Genomic DNA, 24,447 nt, shown 5'->3' with positions numbered 1-24,447 from the left:
AAATGATAGAATTTAATCACTCAGATTTTGACTTTGTTTATTGGGTTCCCTACCAATGATAATGTGACCGCACAGGCTTCTTTCTTTTTGCTTGTTTACGTGTCATTCCTGGAAATATATGCACCATAATGCACACACACAAAAATGATAGAATTTAATCACTCAGATTTTGACTTTGTTTATTGGGTTCCATGCCGATGAAAATGTGACCGCACAGGCTTCTTTCTTTTTGCTTGTGTACGTGTCATTCCTGGAAAGATATGCACTACCCCACACACACACACACACACACACTCTCACTCACTATACACTTTACTTTTATAGATTACATTCTTTGTTCTTAATCCTCCAATCCTTCGGTGTCGCCTCTAGAAAGGAATATTTGCTTTTTCTTCTATTAGTTCATAGTGCATAGCTGGCTAGGGAATTAAAGCACTCAACTTATTCAAAAACGTCATTTCATAATCATCCATAAATTTATGAGTTGGTCATGACTCAGAATTGAATCGATTTGTTTCGGGTTCGATGAAGACTACATAATTTTTCTAAAAAATGTTCTTTCTTTTCAAGAGTCTCAATGTTATATTTCCAAGTTGAAAAACCATAAGTTTTTTTGTAATTGTGTTTTTCGAGGTAATATTTATATATAATAGTTTTTTTTTAATTTTTACCTTTAAAACATTGTTAGGAATTTTTCTTTTACAGTTTATGAGTTTATTTCGTTTCCTTTGGATTTTCAACCCACTCAATTTATTAAAAGAATTGATTATGGATATGATATAAAAATGACCAAAAAAAAAAAAGTTCAAGGAAAAGTTAAAAGATTGGGATGAATGCTCAGCCGCAAAATAAAATATTGGATGAATGGGCATTGAGAATTTTTTCCCGCGCCCACAAATGTGAAACTTTTCTAACTTTCAAACAGAGAACTTATGGCTGATGTATTTAGTTCATACCAAACTTACTAAACTTACTAAAAGTACAAGCTATAAGAGAAAATAAAAATAAGAGAATATGAATTTGTGAAATGTAATGAGTGAATTTCTCTTATTTTTCGTGACGATGTATCATTTACATAAGATAATCTCCCTATTAATTACAAAATCGAATCAATTGAAATCTCCTAATTATATTATTTGTGATCAATCACAGTCAACATTGAATATCAATCAATCATAGTTAACAAGTCCTCCTCCGGTGTTCAATGTAAAACCTAATTAATTAATTAATTTAACTAGATTAAGAATATCAATTAAACTAGTTAATATGATATAATTTTTTTAAAACACTCTAAATATATTTTTTAATTTCCTTTCTTTCCTCTTCTACTTAATTATTGTTAAGAAAATATCAATAGAATTAATTTTTTTTAAAAATAAACATAAGAAATAAGTCTTATATATTACGTAATTTGGGATAAAACTTGACTAGATTCTAGGACTAGTATAATTAACTCCCTAGTCAAGTCCTACATTGAAGACTAGAAGAGTATTAAGAACCGAAGGAGTATTACGTAATTTTAAATTCTTTAAGTTTTTATCTTTGATTTTTTTTGGAAAAATTAATCTTTTGGCCCTCTAACTTTTAACTTATTTTTAACTTAGTCCTCTAATTGTGACTCGACACAACTCAATCCCAAAACTTTCAACTCGGTTATGATTCAATCCCTTAACTTTTCACATTTAATAATTTAATCCTTTTTCATGTATAAATTATGTTGAGCCATCAATTAATTATCTGATGTGCCAAAAATAATTATTTAAAAGTATTAAAAATTGCAATTAGAGCTTCCAGCATGGGGGAAAAAAAAAAGCATCAGCTTTCTTCTTCAACCACTCCGGCAAGGCCACACCGGGAAAATTCAAAAAGGCTACAGTGTGAACCAAATATAAGTCAGCCGCACCGCATGCAACCCAAGCCCCATGACAACACTATACAATTCCAATATAAATTGGCACTATCGAATTGTATCCTTGAAGTTGAATCAATAACAAAATTGAAAGCACCTGGGCACCTTTATGTTTGTCACTGTTGACATTTGGAGACCAGGATAGAGAAGCATAGTTCAAATAGAGTCTCAGGTATGGCATAAAATTGCTGTGGTTTCCAGTAATCCCTATCTTTGGTCCACCAAACTTCTATTTACTTGTTTTTCACATCCATTCTTGTTGCATCTATTGGCCTTGCCGAAGCGGATGAAGAAGAAAGAAGAAAGCTTTCTTTTTTTTCCCCCCATGCTGGAAGCTTTGATTGCCATTTTTAATACTTTTGAATGATATTTTTGCCACATCAGATAATTAATTGATGACTCAACATAATTTATATATGAAAAAGGATTAAATTATTAAATGTGAAAAGTTGAGAAACAGAGTCATAACCAAGTTCAAAGTTTAAAGATTGAGTTGCGTCGAGTTATATGTAGAGGATTAAATTAAAAATGAGTTAAAAGTTAGAAGATCAAAAGATTAATTTTACCTTCTTTTTTTTAAAATGCAATCATTTGATGCATGGTACTATATATTGAGTCATATTTGAGAGAATAGTTAATTTTAATTAGATGTAGTTTTCTTAACCTAATTTTTGAATCACAAGCAGCTTTATTTTGGAAGGAATAATCAAGTGCCTTCATTCGAACAATTGGTTGTTTAAAAAAACAGGAAGAATCTCACAAAAAATGTTTAAAATTACCAAATTATGAATCAGGTTTAGTAACAACATTTTAACTGGTTATTGGATTTACAAATAACAACAAATTTTTGTTAGAATATATTAATTTTGAGTCTCTTTTTGTGGGATTTTTTTTTACAAAAATATCCCTTAAATTGCTATTATCTATGGGAGACTGCATTATAATTCAAGGCCAATTAGAAATAGCTTTCTTAGCTAATTTTTTTATTACCAAGGTTCAAATATATTCAACCCTTATTTAATAAGAATCAAATTCCTTCATTATTCAAACATTGTGTTGAATGATCTTCTCCCTTTAATTATTATAATCTTTGATATCAATTGTAAAATTCCAGGCCAAATTTCTTGTCCCATAGCCTAATACCTAACTTTGATACTACTTATTAAAAAGTGCGTAATTGTTTGTCATTGGGCCAAAAGGGTGTAGCCAATAACTTTATTTTGTTAAGCATCTTTAGAACTGCATATATCTAGATTAAGGGGCTAAACTAATTATATAAGCGTTATATATATATGTATATATATATGTATATATATATATGAGTTGTCGGTGTTAGGTCCATGGAATTTTACGGGAGATGGTGGGTAAATTTTCTCACCAACAATTAACTATTAAATGAATATGAATATTCTCCGTATCGTGTGTTCCTCATTATTGGAGGGGGAAAATACGTACAAAATGCTTCTAGATATATAAAAATTCATTCCTTTCCTAACCTAACATGAGATATGCAAATTAATCAACTGATGGCAGTGAAAGACAGAAGAGAGAAACATGAAGATAAACGTCCTCTCATATGTAAGTCTCCAAACTAGACCTATGCATACATTATACATGCTAGCTAGAAACTAAACTTTCTCCTAATTAATATTAGAATTAGAAATTAGAATTATGAATCATAATGCACGCAAATATATCATTGGAGACTTTGGATATGTACAAAACAAGCAGTACGTTCTCTAGGATATAGCTCATGTATTATTATATACTATCTCTGTTTTTTAATATAAGAATTCATTTAACTATTATTTTGGTCTTAAATATAAGACCTAAATATATTTTCCATCTTATATTTATTTATTTTTTTAAAGATAGTCCTCATAATAATGGTAGTTTTAGCCAATATATTTGATTAGCAATGATATTTGGAAAAAGACAATACATATTTATTACAAATAACTAACTTGACTAATTTTTTGTTCACTCAAATCAGTCAACTAGCTTATATATTAAGGATCGGAGGTAGTATATTGCAAAGTCAACACAGAAGTGTTTGATATTACAAGAAATTTAATGTCGAAGGTTCCAATCTCGAGCCTATATGGTCTTGAGAGAATTAAAAAGGTGATGAACTAACGAAAGCCATATATAAAACTTGGCTTAATGATATCATATACTCACTCGAGTTACTAATATAAGAATCGAATAACTACTTTATAGATACTAAAAAAATTAGTTAAATTATAGATTTGTACCAAATATATGTTTATTTTTATAAAATACCTTTTTCTTTTGCCTGACTATAATACCTTTTCTAATAATATATATATATATATATATATATCTCATAACTTTTTTTTTTTGCCAACATATATATCTCATAACTACCTTTGATGAACCTCCTTACTGTAAATATTATTAAAATCTTACATTTAAAACGAAAGCAAACATGAAATACTCCAACTGCCTCCTATATATTCAAAACCAAAACAAGTATAACCCGACCCAAATTTAACTTAGAAAATGATATCAGATAACACTGAGTGGTTGAAGCTCTAAAAGAGTCTCATATGAAAGAGGAAAGAGAGGAAACTTGGCTCAAGGATGACGAGCCGACAATACTCAGAGAGAAAAAGATGCCGGCAAGTCATCCTTGGCTCAAATCTACTCTCTACCTCTTCATGCAAGCCTCTTTGAGCAGACCCTGCTGTGATGATCTCTTGAGCCTCATATTGAAGCCTATTTATACACATAAATTAAGGTCAACGGTGGTGGAAAAAGTAGAATAATCTAATTCCTACCAAGCTAATAAGGGATATATCTTTCTTGTCTAGAACCCTTTTTTGTAATGTGGAATCCATTATTATTACATGTATCAACACGTACGTAAGGTTTTTTTCAAGTCCTGATAGTTGACTGAGCCCATATTTTCTTCTTCCTATAACTATTGTGGTGTGAGAACAGAATGATTCTATAATTAGTGTGGTTCGGTTACGAATTGTTTGATATACTCTCTCCAATTCTTATTAGAAGACACCTTCTCAAAAAATTCTAGATCGGTTTTGTTACAAACCACTTAACGGGTATATTAATTAAGTTTTTCTAATATCAATCATAGTTAAATTATTAATTACGAGGGAATGTAATACAAAATGAAATTTTTTTCTCTAAATATGGATCAAATAAAAAAAATTTATTTCATTTTTTGACATAGTTAATATAACTTAAACACCTTTTATTGGTTTCGATTTTGCGTTTAGAAATGCCTTATAATAGAGAGTCAATCAATAAACATGAGAATTTATTCTGGCAAGGGCGAGGAGTGAAATTATGGGCCATTAATTAAAAGCCGAACAGTTACGAGAATGGGAATACTCATTCACTTTTCAGGGAAGCGTCCCTCTCATGCCACTACGCGTGGAATTGAAGTACGAATTTGTTTTTCGAAAAAGTGAACAACGACATATTTGATAGTTTAAAAATGAAATTTGTAAGGAAAAAGGCAGAGCCCTTCTATATTAGGTGATGACCAAAGGAATTGGAGTTTGAAGAAAGACTAAGATCGAATTAAGAAATATATTTGTATTGATAGTTTTAATAAATATTACTGCATTTGATCCTTAATATAAAAAATCATTTAACTTTTATTTTAGTTTTAAATATAAGATTATAATCTACTTTATTTTTTATATTTATCCATTTTTTAATGGAATCTTTATAATAATAGTAATTCTAACTAATACATCTGATTAGCAAAGATATTTTAAGAAAACAACTACAAATAAATAACTTAACTAATTTTTTTAATCTACTTAAATTATTTGATTAATTCTTATATTAAAGACTACGGGTAGTATTATATATGTTGGTAAGAATAATATTATTTATTGTTTTTTTTTATCATATATCAATTTTTGCCTCATTCAATCACGTATGTACGTCTTGATTACATGGCCAACATTATTGTTTATCAGCCAAGCCCATATGCCGTGAGGATGTTGGCAATGTAAAGATTTTGCTAATAGTACTACCTACGATGCTTAACATTTAATCTATTTAACTAATTTAAGTAGATTAAAAAAATAATTAAATTAGCTATTTATCAAAAATATGAGTTAGTTTTTGTAAAATATTCAATTAAATCATTTTAATTAAAACTACTCTTTTTGACATAAACTCCCTCAACATATTAATTCAATCAATATAAAATAAATTAGAGGTATAAAATAGATTAAAGTATTATATTTAAGACCATGAATTCAATTCCCAGCTAACTTTTAGTGTAAGTATACTTGTAAGTCTTAATTCTGATCAGCCCCACAACTGACAATCTCTTCATATTAACTGCGTTAAAGGATTGTCTACTTCATCCAAATAGCTTCAGCTTGTATACATTCCCTTTTAAGTCTCAAGACACCCCCCCCTTTTTTTCCCTTCTCTTTTTAATATTCATATCGTTTGTTTCTATTTCTTTTCTTGATCTTTCATTTTCAGTCTATCTCTTGTTTCTTCGTCAAGATAGCTCAATTCACTTGGTTATACACGTCTCAAACCTTATATATTGCCAAGCTATCTTCTTAATTCTTATTATTTGTGGGACTTCTTTTCTCTAATAGTATAACTGGCCTAAATTATTAAAGTAGTCCTATATATGGTCCTAAACATACAATTTTAATCCATTTTATTTTTCATATTTATTATTTTTTTTCAAATTAATTTATCTGTTTTATGAACTGATATACTTAGGAAGATCATGCCATATTATTTAAAAATAAATAATTATATTTAGTTTTTTAAATCCATCTAAATTAGTTAAATAACACTTACAATATTAAAGGAGTATGAAAAAAAAATGTTGTGGGAAATATAATATTTATATGAATGTTAATTATGTGTTACTTCATGTTTCTTATATGATATTGTCAATCAATGAGAATTTGTTCTCACAAAAGATAGAGAACTTAATCAATCAAATTAAATTTTGACCAAGTTTAGTTTATTGGGTTCCTTACCAATAAAAACATGACCTGACAGGCTTCTTTCTTGTATTGGCTTTTGTGCTGCGTACGTGCCATTCCAAATGAAAGACGAAGGTACCATATGTTTTCTTTTTATAGATTCTTAATATGTTTTCTTTTTATAGATTCTTAATCCTCTATTCTTCTTTGATCTTTCAGTTTTCAGAAAAGAATATTGGCTTTTCTTCTTTTCATAATTTTAAAATGCATTTTGTTAGGAAAATAATCAATAAAAATTATTCAAAACGTCAAATCATAATCAATTAACCATCCGTAAATCCTTGAGTCCGTCTTGGCTACTCTCAATTGATATGTTTCAGCTCGACGAAGATATATATAATAAAAATTATCTGTTGGCATTAAAATTATCTATACATCTTAAATTAGAAAATTAAATAAAAAAGACTGAAAAATTATATATATATTTCATATATAGATGAAACTCGCTTATTTATAGTTCAAATTTAACAATTTATGTTTACGAGTTAAATTTTTCATTTTACAAGTTGAGTTACGTTGTATATTTACAAATCAAACTTATAAAACTTGTAAAGAAATAAATTTCTTGAGACTTCTCTTATTTATTTATTTTACCTGAGACCTGTAAATAATTTCCCTCATATTTATGTAATAAAAAAGTTTTTCTAAGGGTCTCCATGATATATAATTGCACATTAACACCAAAAGTTTAATATTTCGTCCTCACATCCAGTTATATATTATCTTTTAGGAATTTTTTTACTCCAAATTTAACGCATTCAATTTATTTGAAAAATATTTGGACCAAATTAAAAATTATTTATGGATATGATTGGAAAGATAAAAAGAAAATAAAGTTCATGAAGAAGATAAAAAAATCATAAATGTTTCTTTTTTCCATTCTTTCTTTTCTGATAAAAATTAAATTTATATTTTATGTCCATTCAGTAATATATTATGAAAATTATATAAATAATATTGTAAAATAATAATTATCATATTTAAATATTTTAATAAAATATAATAAAGTTATTATCCACTTTTTTCTCCTCCTTATTTTCATACTTAATTAGCCAGATGTGAGGACATAAATGGCTCACGCACACTTTAATTTTATGTTCTCCCCTTTTTTTCTCATTTGCTCTTCTCCTCCAAGCTAGGGTTAACATGATGTACTTCTAAATCTGATAATCTTTGATAACATTACTAATTGTCAAAACTCAAATGATATGGTTATTAATTATCACCACACTGACAATAAGGGTACGTACGGGTACATTATCAATATATATATGTGTGTGTATATATAGAGGGAGACTTTTTCATCTTGAAATTATCTGAACAATTTTCAATTTCCGTTTTCTTGATATTTGAAGGATTGCTTTATAAACATGGATAATGATATATATTATTGAACACGGATTATGATAAACTCAAACATAAAACATCAACCCAATTAGACTTTTGAAGCATTATTTTTTTTCCAAGGTATAGTAGTGTCAGCTAACTGGAATTGGATATAGTAAAAATGAGTAATCCTCATAATATGACGAATCAATATTCAAATTCTCACTGGGATATTAGAGGTGCTACCACATATCCAACATATGATACACAAATATATGTATGTACGTATGTATGCGCACGCACAGAAAGATATTAGAAATTAAATCTTATATTTAGAATCAGAGATAATAATATTATTAAATGGACATTGAAGCTCTGAAAGAGTCTCATATGAAAGAGAAAAGAGAGGAAACTTGGCTCAAGGATGACAAGCCAGCAATACTCAGAGAGAAGAAGATGCCGGCAAGTCATCCTTGGCTCAAATCTACTCTCTGCCTCTTCATGCAAGGCTCTTTGAGCAAACCCTGCTGTGATGATCTCTTGAGCCTCATATTGAAGCCTATTTATACACATAAATTAATGTCAACGTTGGTGGAAAAAGCAGAATATATAATCTAATTCCTACCCAGCTAATAAGGGATATATCTTTCCTGTCTGGAATCCCTTTTTTTTTTTTTTTTGACGTGGAATCCATTGTCACTATATATGTGTTAGTACGTCAGGATTTTTCGTACTGGTTACTTAACACAGTATAGTTGACTAAGCTCGTATTGCGGGAATAGAATGATTCTATCTATATTTACCGTTAATTGGTTACGATATGTTTGGAATACGAATTTGTCAATCAACAATGACCATTTATTCTTGCCCCCATGGAAGGAGAAGGAAAAACAAACGGAAAATTATTTTGCACTAGGAAATATAAATCAATTTAAAACATAATAACTGAAAATAATTATTGTTATATTCAAGTCGATATTTCTTGTGAAATCATATTAAGTCATGATTAAGAAAAGAAATTAAGAGCCGTGATGATTGAAAATGATTGCGAAAATGAACTATATATATGTATGATCTCATCATGACTAAACTTGAGAATCATATTCACTTTAAATTAACCATCAGTCATGCATCGCTTGGAATAATTTTGAGAAAAATTTAACATTCTCTTGTTTTGCAAATAGCAACATCACGTTCTCTTTTCTTTCTTTCTTTCTGAATGAAATCTGAAGGGGAAAAAAAAGAAGACAATGACATATATATTCGTCTCTTACACACACACACACACACATGAAGCCTCACTATCAGCTTTATATGGTTCAATCAAATAGGGAATATATTGTGATGTTATATATCTGTGTGTGTGAGTGTGCGTGTAAAGCCATAGCTATGAGGTATGTAAGCAAGTTATCAGAGAATACATATGGATATGGTACACACACACACACATATATATATTTATGTGTGTGTGTTTTTTGGAAATCATATGAAATTAGCCCTATATATGAACTTATGAAGAGCTTACCAATTGAAAATCTTGTGATTAAAGTGTTAATTAATTCGTATGATTTTATTATAAACTCGACAAAGTTGAAAACCTTGGCTTTTATTTTACTTGTGGATTTGGATCCTCGTAAAATCTCTTTTGCTCTTTTTCCTCCCCAAATCCCATCTCCACTTGTGGAAATCTTTTGGACCATGATGAAGATTAAAGGCTTATATTTGTATTATTTAGTTTACATTTTGGATCTTAATTTGATACCCTAGACATCTATTTGTGGACTTTTGAAGATTTTATATATGTATTACTATATGGAGAAACTTAAAAAAAAAAAAAAAAGAATCTCGAACTTAGCCTCAAGCATGCATGGTCAATTAGAGTTGGACTAGAGAGAATAACCAAACTTAAGGCATTTGGGCTCATAAAAGTTGTGCTCAGACTTAGCCCGAAGCACGGTTGAATAGAGTTGGACTTGAGAGAACGACCTAACTTGGGGTATCTGGGCTTATAGGCTTGAGCCCATTTGGGCTTGCCATTTTGACAGCTCTGCAGAGATGTGTCATTTCCTTAATTGGACTTATAGTCAGGTCATCCCTCTGTCTTTTGACCCCACCTTAATATCACTAATATCCCGACAGTACGTCGAATAGGATTATTTCTAATAGGAGGATACTATACTTTAGCAAAAAAAAAAAAATCACTAATATCTTACATAGATAACTTGAAATAGAAAATAAAAAATTATACCAGTCCCTTCGCTTACAAAGATACTTATAATCATCTACCAATAAGGTTTTCATATTGACAAGAAGATTTGAACTTACAATCTTGTGGATTATAAGTCAACTTTTTATCAAGTTGACTAGGTTTAAAGGCATTCATATAGCAAATCTTAAATCATATGAAAATTTATTTAAAAAAAACAAACAAACAAGGTAACGTAATCAAACTGAATTATGGATATTAGCTACTTATTTGTGACAAATAATTACAAGTAGTAGTTCGGTATAAGGGTGTGTTTGGGATCAACTTGGAGGCCCAAACTGACTTCTCAAATGACAAAAGGAGTTTTGGATTTGGAGTGTGTTTGGAATACCCTTTTTGCAACCTGACTTTTAAGGATAAACGGCCTTTTAAGGAGAAGCTTACTCATTTTGCTTTTAACGGTGGGTTGGCATTAATGCTTCTCACCTACCCTCAATATCTAATTTGGCTTTCTGCATGAGTTTATTTCCCTCATTGTGGGGGGTGCGGTGGGATGGGGCGGGGGGAGGGAGAAGAACAGAAATTATATATATGATTTCTGATTTATATATATTTACCCATTAAATATTTTAATTAAATATTTAGTATTTTTTTAATTTCTTTCTAATAATAAATTAAATTTATTTATTTTTAATATTTCTTTTAAAATGGTCACATTATATACATATAATATTAGATATGTATTACTTAAAAAAATTTATGTCCTTTTAAATCATTTTACATCTAAACATGCTATTTTATTAATCATCCAAACAAGTTTCAACTTCTCAAACTGACTTTTCTATAAACTCAATCCAAACATAAATCATATTATACTATCTGGCTTTTATCCAATCTGACTTTTATAAAAGTCAGATTAAAAAAAAAAGTTACTTCTGTCACCTCTAATCGAAACACACCCTAAGCAATACATACAACAAGACAAGCCCTACAAAGCCTAGCCAAATATTGCCAAGAAGTTACGTCCTTTTCCCTCCAGAAAACCTTAATGAGCAATAGTAGGCTACAAACAAAACTATCTTCTAGCGACATAATGATTCCACATGTCTACGGTTTACCTGAAAATGTCCTACAGACCTGCTTTGTAAAAGGGAGGCTGCAGATGCCACGTCATCGGATCATCTTCAAATTACATGCAGTTCCAATGGAGAATTTCGACAATTCATGGTGCATGGAAATCTTCTAACTATCTATCTTGCATTTGCAATTTAAGAAGCAGGAATAAATATATAATGAAGTTGTGAAATTTCAAGTGTCGCATTGTGTCTCATACGAACATTGGACAGGACACAATACAACATTGTTTTCTACATACCAGTGACTTGTAATCTGCAAGACATGCTGACATCAGTTGCCCACACCAACATCAGCAAAACCTATTCAATGATAATATCTGATAAGCCTCCTACAAAACCAGCATGTAAATGTTCATGCTTGCCACAGCATTCCTTCATGTGGCTCTTGCAACACGAACCATTCTCTCTCTTGTCTAAACTTAAACAAGCCTGCAAAACAGCAAAATCTGTGGATTCCTTTGAAGAGATCTCGTCTATGCAACATGCAGCAACTTGTCTGTCATTTGAACTCTCACAATTGCACACGGAAGTGGATGCTTCACATTCTTCCGCGCAGCCTTTGTGACAGGACCCTGTTTCTTTCCCTTCTGAATATACACAAGTTCCCATTGAGTCTGACTTGACATGCTCATCGTCAATGTTAAGACGGACATGATCTTCCTGGTGCTTCTTGGAAGGTTCAGAATGAGACCCTGGGTTTTGGCGCTCAATGGCATGACATTTTGTATTTTCACAACCAGAGATCAAGTGGCAATGTTTGCTACCAAATTGCAGGCAATCTTTCAAAGCAGAAGAATTGAGATGGCAAGGAGAAATGGGTGATGGTTCACCATGAGTTCCCATGTCACAGTTTCCATTATGGCAGTGTACTGTTTCATGGGACTTAGTATGTTCCAAACAATTACCAATGCTGTTGAATGTAATCTCGTGTTTCTCTTCTGCAAGCAGATCCAATTTGTGAGAACCCAGACAACTTGCATTTTTCACATCATGCAAATGAACTCCCTCTTGCTTCTGGTCACAGCTTCCTTGATGGCAATGATTGGGTACATTGAACTCAGCATTGACTTTACATTGAGCATGACTCTCCGTGATGTTACCATGCATAGCATGTCCACACGAGCCTGAAAATGCAGGGCTAGACTGGCACTTTGAGACAGTAATTAGGGAGGCGCATTTATGAGGCTGAGACATCACTTCCTTCTTGTCTGAGAAACAATGGTGATCGTTCTGATGCTGGTGTTTATGTTCATGATGATGATGATGATGATGAGAGAACTTGTCATTAGGTGCCTTGCATCCATATTTATGGCTGTGTAGTCCAGAGGAAGGTCTACAACATTTTCCTTTATGCTTGGATGACCCATTCAAAATTAGCATGCTGTTTAAGATTACCAACACGCATGTTCCCACGTCAGCAAGAACTGCTGCCCAAACCAGTGGATGGCCCCATATGGCCAAGCCAAGAATGACAGCTTTAGTAACGACTGACAAGAGAATATTTTCTATTACTTTCCTGTGAGATTTTCTTGCAAGCTTAATGGCTTGAGGTATCTTCCTCAGATCATTTGACATAAGAATTATATTGCCCGTCTCACTTGCTAGTGCAGAACCTGAAATCCCCATTGAGATACCAATATCAGCTACAGCCAGTGCGGGTGCATCATTTATGCCATCTCCAACCATGGCTGTTCGTCCTTCCTTGTTGAATTCTTTGATGATTTTTGCCTTGTCTTCAGGTAAAAGTTCTGCATGGACTAGCTCCAGAACATGCCCTAGCTGTAGATAAAGTACCGTTGCGGTTATCATTTATCTCAGTTTCCATGACTCTGACGTTATTTTTAGGAAGTAAATGCATAGATTAGAACATATCCAGACATATTTATGAACTTAAAATATTTTTAGCTCATCCGTTAGGGCATATAACTAAGCTCATTTTGATGGTTAATACTATTTTGATATCAGCATCAATCTACATGGAGACAATACTAGCAGAGAGCTAGAATATAGCCATATAAGATTAATAACGAAATGTAAACAGCCCCAGTTCCGACAGCATATTCATTATGGACCATCAATTTGCACTTCAAATTTCTGAATTTGCAGCATATCCAGGCTTGAAATAGGGTAACAAAACATTACGAGGACGTGAAAAGCTTTCAACTGATAAATACTAAATGAATACATTTAGACCAATTCACAGATATACATTTTAATCACATGACAAACACGGGCAAACACCGCAGTTTTAAGAAAGCCTTACACTTGTGTCCCAATAATGCAAAGGAATTAAAGCATATTTAAGCTCAAAACACACATTTAAAATAATTATTATTAAATGCACACACCTGGTCATGTGCTTGCATGGCAGCTGCTTGACTATCTCCTGTGAGCATTGAGGTTTTGATGCTCAATGACTTCAGCTGCCCCAATGCCTCCTGGGCGCCAGATCGGCAAGCATCTGTCAGTGAGAAAAGTCCAATTGGCTTTGCTCCAGAGTAGATGTAGCCAGTTGTTTTTCCAACCGGAATGTCACCTTGTGAGGCAGGAACTTCAAATCCAATCAATTCAAATTATCAATTTACTCAGTCCCAATAATTAAAAATAAAATGGATCATCGGTATATTGACCAAGGAATATAGAAGATATGAAAATCTTGTTTTATTTTCAAAATATCCACGATACACTTCATTTGGCTCCAAATAGTCATATCACACTAAATATGGGAAAAGCATTTACCTGTTTCAGACCCAGCTCTAGTGACAACTTTTCTATTTCCAATGTAAATATCTCTCCCATCAATTTTTCCATGAATGCCCTCTCCAGGAAAATTTTCAAATTCTGTCACCTTTTCGGGCTTTGGCTCAATGGATAGAGACCTTCCGTAGTCCACAAGTGCTGCTGCAATCGGATGGCTTGACTTGCTTTCGATGCTTGTGACCCTGCAAGTTAACATAAAATGATCCCCAGTTCCAGTATCCACGTAGCCTTGCACAAAGAGCAAGACTAGTAATGTGAACCTTCCCAACTTTTATGGGCTGGCCCAACACCAAAAGTAGGTCAAGATTTTATTAATACAACTCATTAAATGAGTTGGTAGGTTAGACCTGTCAACCCGTCACAATTTTTTAATAACTTAAATCAAATTTTTAAAATATGCTATTGACTAATTCAAATCCACAAAATAAACTAAGTAATATAGTATAGATGACAAAATCTTAATATATTATCAATAAAGTAATAACTAACCAAAGGTACATATCATTAAAGTAATAATTATATATAAATAAGTGAAAAAATATTTCTATATAATGAACTCCAAAATTTTATTAAAAAAATACAAATTAAAAAAGGCCAACCCACAGGTTAAGTGGGTCAACCCAGTCCATCCATGAGTTAAGCGGGTTGGTCCAAAATTAGTTCGTTTTCAAATGGGTTGCAATTTTTACAACCCAACCCACCTTTTTCCGTTGGGTTAAGTAGGCCAACCTAACAAGTTAGGCCCATATTCTCAACTCTTGATATGTGAGATATTCGTGAAACGTTTCTCTTTTGTGCTTTTTAGAACAACTCAAACGGGTGTTGACAGATAAAATAGGGTTGAGAACTTTGCCACATGATCATTTCTGATATGTCACGCAAAAGACAAAATATCTTTTTTTTTTTTTTTAAATATGTTGTTTTCTTGATAGTTAGAGATCAAATAACAGGCAGAGGAGCAAATTCCTACCATTGTAGTAATGTTTTCATATCGATGTCATCACAAAGAGACTGGAAATTTGACACCAAAAATTCCCCCTTTGTGATAGTACCCGTTTTGTCAAAAGCCATCACCTTAATTTTTGCAAGGGTTTCAAGGTAATCGCCCCCTTTGATGAGAAGACCGGATTTAGCTGCTTTGGTATAAGCACAGAAAGTTGCAACTGGCGTAGAAAGGACAAGTGCACAAGGACATGCACTTACTAAAACAACCAAGGCAAAGTGAAACCAATGTTTCTGATTATTTACCCTTAACACAAGTGGAATCACCGCTAAGAGAGTTGATATGACCACAACAGCTGAAAAACATTACGAGCAAGAAATAAGGCCTATGATATTGTATGTAGGGAAAGAAGAAATGACATAAAATTGAAATATTAGCAAACCGAACAGCATGCGTTTAGGATGCTAATTATAAACTAAAGGTTTATAATTCTTACCAAAAAAAAAATAGCATTCAAAATTGATGTGTGACAGTTGCTTGACACAATCTAACAATGTCATATATTCTAGAACTTCAAAGGACAACAGTATTACAATTTTCGATTAGCAATTTATCTGACACTCGCATGTTTTAACAGATCCTGGCCATATTCAAATGTAATAGATGTTTACATACTTTTTAAGTGCGCAACAACTTATATGATTCTCTTCTAACACATACCAATGTCCTACTGCCGTTTCACTGGATCTAGGTCAGTGCCATTCCATGCTTAGGTGTCAATTTATGTTTATCGATGAACACATTTGCCATCATCAAGCTTTGTGGAGTGTTTTAGTTAGTCTAAGTCCTCTTATCTCTAATGTGATGCCCTGGACTTGCCAAGGCTTGAGCAACAGACTCAAAGTTTAAGAGAAAGCGTAAGAAAAAATGCAAATGGAAGGTACTGAATGGAAGTGAAAATGAACTAGAAACCATTGACAAGTCAATTTTTAACAAGCATGGTGTAGTACTCTGCATTATTTGCTTTTAACTTTCAGGAGCCATTGAAACAGATGCAAGAAATTTTGACTAACCTGGGGTGTAAATTTTGGCAAATTTATCAATCGATCTCTGGGTGCTGGTTTTGCTGTTTTGGGCTTCTTCCACAAGCTTCGCCATTTTGGCCACCACACAGTCCTCGGAAAGTGCAGTAGTCTTCACATCAATGTAACCTTTCGACAAGCCAACCAAATCAATACACTGTCGATAATAAAATTCTACTTTGCAATTATTTTCTCTTAATACTCTATCCATACCAGCGCCAACATTACACTTAAGACTTCTAAGTACAAAAAGTCAAAAGTGGGTTGAACCTAAAATAGTAAGTACTCCTCTAATCCTAAATATAAGACCCTTGTACTAGTATGTATAAGGGTCTTATATAACAAGAGGAGTAACTTTTACTAGCAAAAAAGTGTTTTTTCAAAAAAACTTTCAAAATTTCAAATCAGAAATGACTAAAAAATGTATCATCATTTACTTTTTAAACATAGTCAATTATTATTAAAATATAATGTACAGGACTAATTTAAAATTTTAAAATTTTAAAATTTTTAAATAATTTTTTTGGCATTCTCACTTGATAGTTTGCCGTTAGCCTCTTCAATAAGCACAATATACTAAGAAAACTTGATTACGGTTCTATGGGTACATAGCCTGCACTACTCGTTACTTGAATAGTAAAGCTTATTATATATTGAAAATGAAATGATCTATCTAATAATAATCTATAACCAGTGGAGACCAAAATGAAGTAAGAGAGGTTACCATTTAAGTTGATTGTACCAGCCCACACGAGAGAGTCCTTCTGTTTAAGCACAGGGAATGATTCCCCAGTCAATGTCTTCTCATCAACTTCGCAGCTGCCTTCTACAACAATCCCATCAATGGGTATCACTTCTCCTGCTTTAACGGCTATGATGGCGTTCACTTTCACCTCATCGGCGTCGACTGCTTCTCCTGTTTCTGCTATGATTGCTTTCTGAGGAGCTATGTTCGTCAGCGACGACATCGCTGCGCTCGCCTGGAACACAAGGACATATTTGTAAATTTCTAATTTTTAGGGTCTTTCTGAGGAATTTAATCACTTTACCGTTCCCTGAGAACGAATTCTCTGGATTCTGTCAAACGCTGTATGGTAATTGGTTACCGGCGAAAGACGACCTTTTTGTGAGGGAGAAAAACTATAACAAAACTACAAAATACAGAAGACGACAAGCAAAGCTAACCTCCCCGTCCTCTTTTCGCTCCTTTTGACTCAGGAGCGAAAGACAACATTGGCCATAAGAAATACAACTGAAAACGACATAATTTGCAGCTTGACATTTTTATCTTTTTGGTTTTTGATCAACTTATAATTTGTGGTATCTTGATTTGTGTGTGCATGGTTATGTTCATTATGTTTAATTTAAAATTATTAAATTAAAAAAATGAAATTAATTTAAAATATTTTAAAAATTACATGGCAAGTTAAACATTAAAAAAAATTAAAATTAAATGCCATGTAAATTAAAAATTGAAAAATAATACTCTTATGTCCTTAATATAAAACTTATTTAATTAATTTGATTAGATTAAAGAAGTTATATAATTTAGTTAATTATAAAAAATATGATTTTTTTTCTTAAATCATTATAATCATCTTTTTTAATATCCTCCCTTCCTCTCCTATTTTGTTATGGTTGGGGGAATATTTATAGAGATGATTTAAAAAAATTGATAAATATAATAAATAGATCTTACATTTAGAACTAAAATAAACTCAATAATTAAATCCTATATTAAGGACTAAAAGAGTTCTTAAAATTAAGCTTGAAGTTAAAGTATAGTAACCATCAAGCTAAAACCATTACATATATCTCAAGTAGGAGATCAACTTTTTTGTTATCTTTTTTACTTCTAAAATAATTTTTTTATCATAAAAACAAGAAACAAATTTTTTTTTTGGAGCTTAGAACATTAAAATTCAATCCCCTTCACAGTGCAAGGAGATTGTTGTAGTTTATGAATAATTAAAATAAGTCCCCATATTTGATTAAAAAAATAAGATCGCATATATTTGTATGGAAGGCAAATGATTCGTACAATTGATAATTTAAAAAATATAGCAATATCCTTGCCAAAAAAATCAATTGGTGGGGGTGCAAATTGTCAGGCCCGATTAGGGCCTTGATCCAACGCCCATCATTAAGAATATATTAATATAATTTTAAAAATAAAAATAAATGTTTAAATTTCTGAAATAATCACAAATTAATTTTCAATAAAAAGATTTGAGGTGGAATTTCAAATATTTAGTTGCTTTAATTTTACATAAAAATAAATTAAAAAGTCGATGAACATGCAAGACACCACGACAGGAGGCAGAAAGAACCCAAATCAATTTACATGAAAAATATCCTTCATTAAAAATAGGCAGGGAGATATTTTGATTGAACTATACACACACACACACACACACACACACACACACAGATTGAGAGTAATTTATTCAAATAACTGTAAGTTTTTATTTCAACGAATATTCATGCATATTTTAAATATAAAAATGCACATAATTTTATAAAATCAAAAGTTTTATATACTTTATTTTAATTTTAAAATAGCATACACTATAATTAATAATTAAGCTTTCATTTCAATTCAGGAAAAAAATCTATTAGAGAGGCATGATGATCTTATCGATCTGATTGAGCTTCAACACAAAATTTAGAGATCATTAATTGCTAGAAATTGTTTAAGCGATGACCATTGAAAAACAAAAGAGAGGGATTCGTATAAAAAATAAAATAAAATAGAGAGATAATTAATTTACCCTGTGGCTTGCCCTTGACTCTAGCCATTCTGCAATTGAAGATAAAAAAACTATGGTGCCGGCTTCCAAATAATCATTCATAGCAATTGTCCCAATAACTGTCAATACAAAAGAAAAAAAGATTACACCTCAGTTCTGAATTTAAACATATATAAGGGAGAAGGTTAATTTCCTATTTTTCCCTAATTGTCATATAAGTTCAAAAGAGGGCAATATTCAATTGGAAAAAAATTATTGGTTCTTACATTTTTTTTTTCAATTTTAAGAACTTTCTTCTTCATTTTCAAGCACACCATGCACTAATATAGTCCATAATTGAATATTTTAGCTTACTTCTTGAGTCCTAGTTATCGTTGCATTCACTTCAATATCTCTACTACAACACTGAACAACACCCTCTAAAATTTCTTATTTTTCGTGAAGTTTGGGGAAATATAAAGTCTTTAACGTTTGAAATGCTTCCAATACAAGTTCTTTAAAAGAAATGATCTCTGTTTATTTTTCTTTAATTTTGTAAGTAAACAAAATCATCAGATAATTTAAATAACACATGATAGGGACTTCTAACTATGACCCTCCCCAGTCCCCACCAAACCCCCAATTTTTTTAAAAAATTAAAAAAAAAAAACAGATCGCCATAATGAGAAGCGAAATGAGAAATTGCTTGTAGTGTACGTTGTTCCATCTATCGAGCTTTAAATGTTCACAGTTGCGTGAGGTATTCAGATCAGAGATTATGGCATACCGTCTCTCCAACCTCAAGCAAGAGACATGCGATAAGGAAAAATGAGAGCACATAAATAGCGAAATCACTGTTCTGGGTGGGTTTAGGCGATTAGGATGGCATGATTAATATAGCTTTAATTTTCCCAAGCTGAATTTAAAAATATATATTTTAAATTTAAAAATAAGTGAATGATATTAGTGATGATAAGAATTAGTTCTAAAATAAATAATGCGTCAAAAAATATACTTGTTCTTGAGAGAAAGTATTCTGAGTATTTAAACAAGTACTTTTTAGAAATAATAAATTAAATTTAACTACTAGAATTTTACATAATAAATAAAGTTTTTAGAGTGAAATTTAGGTATTATAGATCACCAAATAATTAAGGAAAATTATTATGTGATGTTAAGGAAGAAAAATAATAAGTTTTTAACCAGTGAATATTCCAATCCAGCGGGAATGATATTAAGTTTCATTCTGCTTACTTGTCATTAAATTTTTTTATAATTATATTTTTTGGGAAGGTCATAGTAATTTTCTCAATAATTAAATGGCAAATGAAGCATAAACATATTTTAATAGATTGTTTAACTACACCATTAAAAAAAAAAAAAGTCGTTCGCAAAACGCCTCTCGAAGAGCTTCGGGTTACAAGGAGACATTTTGGGCACCGAAAGGCCAGGCGCAGTAATTATTTAGTATATCTATTTCTTTGTATTGTTCTAGAACTTAGTTAACCACTTGTCAAAAAGGAAAAGATAAGTTAATTAAGAGCATAAAGAATAGACTTGCATAGTAGGAAAAAAATATGAATAGTTATTGACTTATGAGACCGTCTATATCTATTATATATAAAGACCTCAACCTTTTTTATTTGCAAAAATTATAATTTTTTCTCAAACTATTAAGGGGGGTTTCTATTAATAAGAGCAAAAGATTTCAAGGTAAAACGATTGATGAGTATTTTAAGAAAACCAATACACTTTTTTCACAAATAATTAACTAAAATAATTTTTTTAATGTCTATAAATTAGTTATGTAACTTCTATATTTAGAATCCAGGCAGGAAATTTTTTTCATGATGCATTTAAATTTCTAGGTGATGCCAACTTTTTTGTTCCCAAAAAAAAAAGAAGAAATAATAAGTGGAATGAAAGAATAATGCAAAATAAATACCTGCAATGAGCATGAGAATATTTATGTCAATCCTAAGGTTGCGAATGGAGGCGAGGGCTTTCAAAAGAATAGGGAAGGCACCAGCAGCTACTGCTCCAAGGGCCAGATATTCCAAAGGACGGTAAGCATACTTTAAAAAGGATAACAAAAGGAAAACTCCACAAGCAATTGCATATGGGCTTGGCATTCTCTTTTGCAGCGTCTCTGTCCCATTCTCGGATCTGATATTTGCTTCAAATCTTGCTTGATTCAGCGCCTTAACTGTCACCCCCCAACAAGTTGCCCATTAGACATCAAGTTAAGCATATAATAAAGCAAAGTTAGAAGCAATCCAAAGTGGTCAAAATGGGTCATAAAGCAAACGGAAACATCAAACCTCCGTTCTTATTGGTATCTTTAAGAGGGAAAAAGGGGGGGGGTCCTTTGGGTTTCATTGGCAATATCTGTCTTTCACATAAAATATAAGATAAAGTTGTGGAAAAGACTGGGAAACCACTAAACGAGAACGTCAAAAGGTTGCCTCATACTTTTTCCCCCGCTTTTAAACTTGCTTTTGCATTTTTTATAGTGTTGCTCAATGCTAGTTGCTCTTCCTTTAATTTCTGTACCGTTTAAGTTTTCAAGTTTTTAAGGTGATGCTGTTCCTATGCATTTGCACGGAAGTTGAAGTGGACTAATTACGGCTTATAAACCGTACAGTTGGACTTTACGTCCCTTTTTGCGACTTGTATTGACATTAATCAATAAAAATATCCTAGACAACAATACAAATGATAAATACAAGAAGGACAGCAACGATAACCAATCACCTATTGTCTGAATTAAATCTTATAAAATGTTAAACGATATAAATTTAAATTTTAAAAATATAGCAATCTATTGTTTTACTCCTATCAAATAAATATAATTATACCGTGAATTTCATTTACCGTAAGCTAGATATTGCATCTATATTTTAAAAAAGTTTAAAAATAAAACATCAAAAGATAATAATTTTTTAAAACTAAATTACTAATATATTAATATCGACCTGAATCCTTCTTTTCTTTTAACGGCATCCCTGTAGCTCGAGTCTAGCAAGGTGGTACAAGTAAAAAACTGAAAACTACCATTTCCCCATTACATATAGTCGTTTCTTGGCATTCGATCACGCGGGTAGCGCCCGAACCTAATCGTTATAGCTACAAAACACCGCACTAAAGAAAACTGTTACGATTTGCTTACCAGTTAAAGCAAAACGTGAAGACAGCAATGGAGAGAATTGAATTACGTTTCTCACACAATTTGTTTAGTTTGAGAGATGCACGGATGATATAATTTTAACAACACAGAGTCCAGTATTATAGAACAGTTCATTGTCCAAAAGAGTTTTAGAATTTCCTAACACGCCATGGAGAATTTAATTTGGAAATCTTACCGATTTGAGCCTGTGAGATTACAAGACTATCATGAACAACAATGACCGTTCTGGAAGGCACGATGACGGAAACCTCTTTGATTCCGTCGAGAGCTTTCAGGATGTTCTCGATCAGAGGCACCTCCGATGAGCAGCAAAGTCCTAGCACATCGAAGTAGCTTTTTTGCAACTTCTTCACTACCTTTTCCTTTCCCTCGGCAGCCATTAGAACCTTCGCGAATCTCTAAATCGAAATCTCCGATTCCGACCGATCGATCGACCACCTGCTATTCCAGATCATATAACCACACATTAGACGCAAACCAAATTTCATTTCGAATGCGGGAAGCAACTTTCAAATACGAATGAATTTAGTTTCCTTTTTGTGGAAATTGAATGTCAATCAAGATGAAGAAGATATTAAGAGAGATCTTGAGAGAAGAGAGAGAGAGAGAGGTGAGGAAGAAAAAGAAGACGAGAGCGAAAATTTTGATGCAATAATGTTGAAGGCTGAAGCACAAAAGGTGTGAAAGAAAAACAAACCTTTGTGGTAAGAGTATAACGAGATAAGAAAAGCTGGAGCCTGGAGGAGTTATTGATGAAGCAGCTTCGGTAGCGTTGGCGCCTTTAAGTAGAGAATGAAGGGCCAGGTGAGCAACTGAAGTGGCTGATTGACAGAAATAAAATAAAAATGATAATAATAACGACAGTCCGTTGGTAACAGCATATCTTGCACCAACTCTACTTTATATATATATATATATATATATAATAGTAGTACTATATAGGAAAAATTGTGAAAAAATGCCCCAATATATAAAATTGCAATTTGAGACTCTTAATTTGAAAAATAGTAAATAAAGACCCAGTTTCACTTTTGCAAACATGAAATCATGATGAAATGTCTGAAATGCCCCTCAGTCAAATGACAAGTTGACTATGAAAAATGACAAGTTCACTTTAGCAAATGACAATTTTAATAGATCAAATAACAACTTGGCTGAGGATATGTCAAATAACAAGTTGATTATAAGAAATGACAAGTTCACTTTAGCGAATGACAACTTTAGTAGACCAAATCACAATTTGACTGAGGGGCATTTCAGACATTTTATCAACATTTCATATTTGTAAAAGTGAGACCCGATCCTTAATTGCTATTTTTCAAATTGAGAGTCCTAAATTGCAATTTTACATATTAAGGGTCTTTATTTACAATTTTTTCTATTATATATATAGTTACTTGGATCCCGTTTTCACATATTAATGAATACATTAAAATAAAATTGTTCACGTTTATTTTTATTAAATAACTGGTATTTAAAAAAAGGTACATTTTTCTCACGTATTTTTTATTATATTCAACAAAAATAAAATTAAATAAAGATCAGTAATTGCCTTACAAGTTATTTATATTTACAAATGACTTGCACATATATATATACACTCCTTCAATCCTTAATATAAAACCTATTTAACTAATTTGATTAGATTAATAAAGTTAAGTAAGTTAGTTAATTATAAGAAATATGACATGTTTTTTTTTCTAAAACGCCATTATCATCTTCCTTAATATCATCCATTCCTTTTATTTAATTATGGTTGAGGGAGTATCCATAAGAGTAATTTAGAAAAAAATAATAAATATGATAAATAGTCTTATATTTGAAATCAAAATCAACTCAATAATTAGGTCTATATTAAGGACCGGAGCAATGTGTGTATATTCAATCACATCTATAGCTGGTGGCGTGTTTGCCCCTTAACAAGTCACTTTTTTGTCATTTGGAAAAACTAATATAGTTTTGACACACTAGAAATTAATTTTGCTGTGATACAAATCATAATTTATAATTTTAGTTTTATTACAATCTAATTCTTAAAATTTAAATTGATATAACTCAATCCTTATAATTTTAAACTATTTAAGATGTCTCTGCATTTTCAAAAAAATAAAACCATATATAAGGATTGAAGTTATTTCTTAAATATCAAGG

At 31.5% G+C, this 24,447-nt stretch overlaps 1 protein-coding gene across 2 annotated transcripts; it reads right to left on the bottom strand.

Moving 5' to 3' along the window:
* Positions 1 to 11,726: 11,726 nt before the first annotated feature.
* LOC114730780 (putative inactive cadmium/zinc-transporting ATPase HMA3) lies at positions 11,727 to 23,067 on the bottom strand. Of its 2 annotated transcripts, XM_028917892.1 has the most exons (10): positions 22,994 to 23,067; positions 22,472 to 22,734; positions 21,055 to 21,315; positions 19,152 to 19,249; positions 17,105 to 17,360; positions 16,372 to 16,509; positions 15,326 to 15,653; positions 14,335 to 14,537; positions 13,944 to 14,146; positions 11,727 to 13,374 (listed from the first exon to the last, which is right to left on the bottom strand). In XM_028917892.1, the coding sequence occupies exons 2-10, from the start codon at positions 22,674 to 22,676 to the stop codon at positions 11,896 to 11,898; spliced, it is 3,171 nt and encodes a 1,056-aa protein (XP_028773725.1). In that variant the 5' UTR covers positions 22,677 to 22,734; positions 22,994 to 23,067; the 3' UTR covers positions 11,727 to 11,895. The 2 variants fall into 2 exon arrangements, with proteins under 2 accessions (XP_028773725.1, XP_028773726.1); XM_028917893.1 differs by lacking the exons at positions 19,152 to 19,249; positions 21,055 to 21,315; positions 22,472 to 22,734; positions 22,994 to 23,067 and adding an exon at positions 17,430 to 17,644.
* Positions 23,068 to 24,447: the final 1,380 nt, after the last annotated feature.

Source organism: Neltuma alba, unplaced genomic scaffold (assembly GCF_004799145.2).
Source record: "Neltuma alba isolate B1F8T4 unplaced genomic scaffold, ASM479914v2 tig00012763_pilon, whole genome shotgun sequence".
Taxonomy (NCBI): domain Eukaryota; kingdom Viridiplantae; phylum Streptophyta; class Magnoliopsida; order Fabales; family Fabaceae; genus Neltuma; species Neltuma alba.
This window is presented reverse-complemented; position numbering and strand designations above follow the sequence as displayed.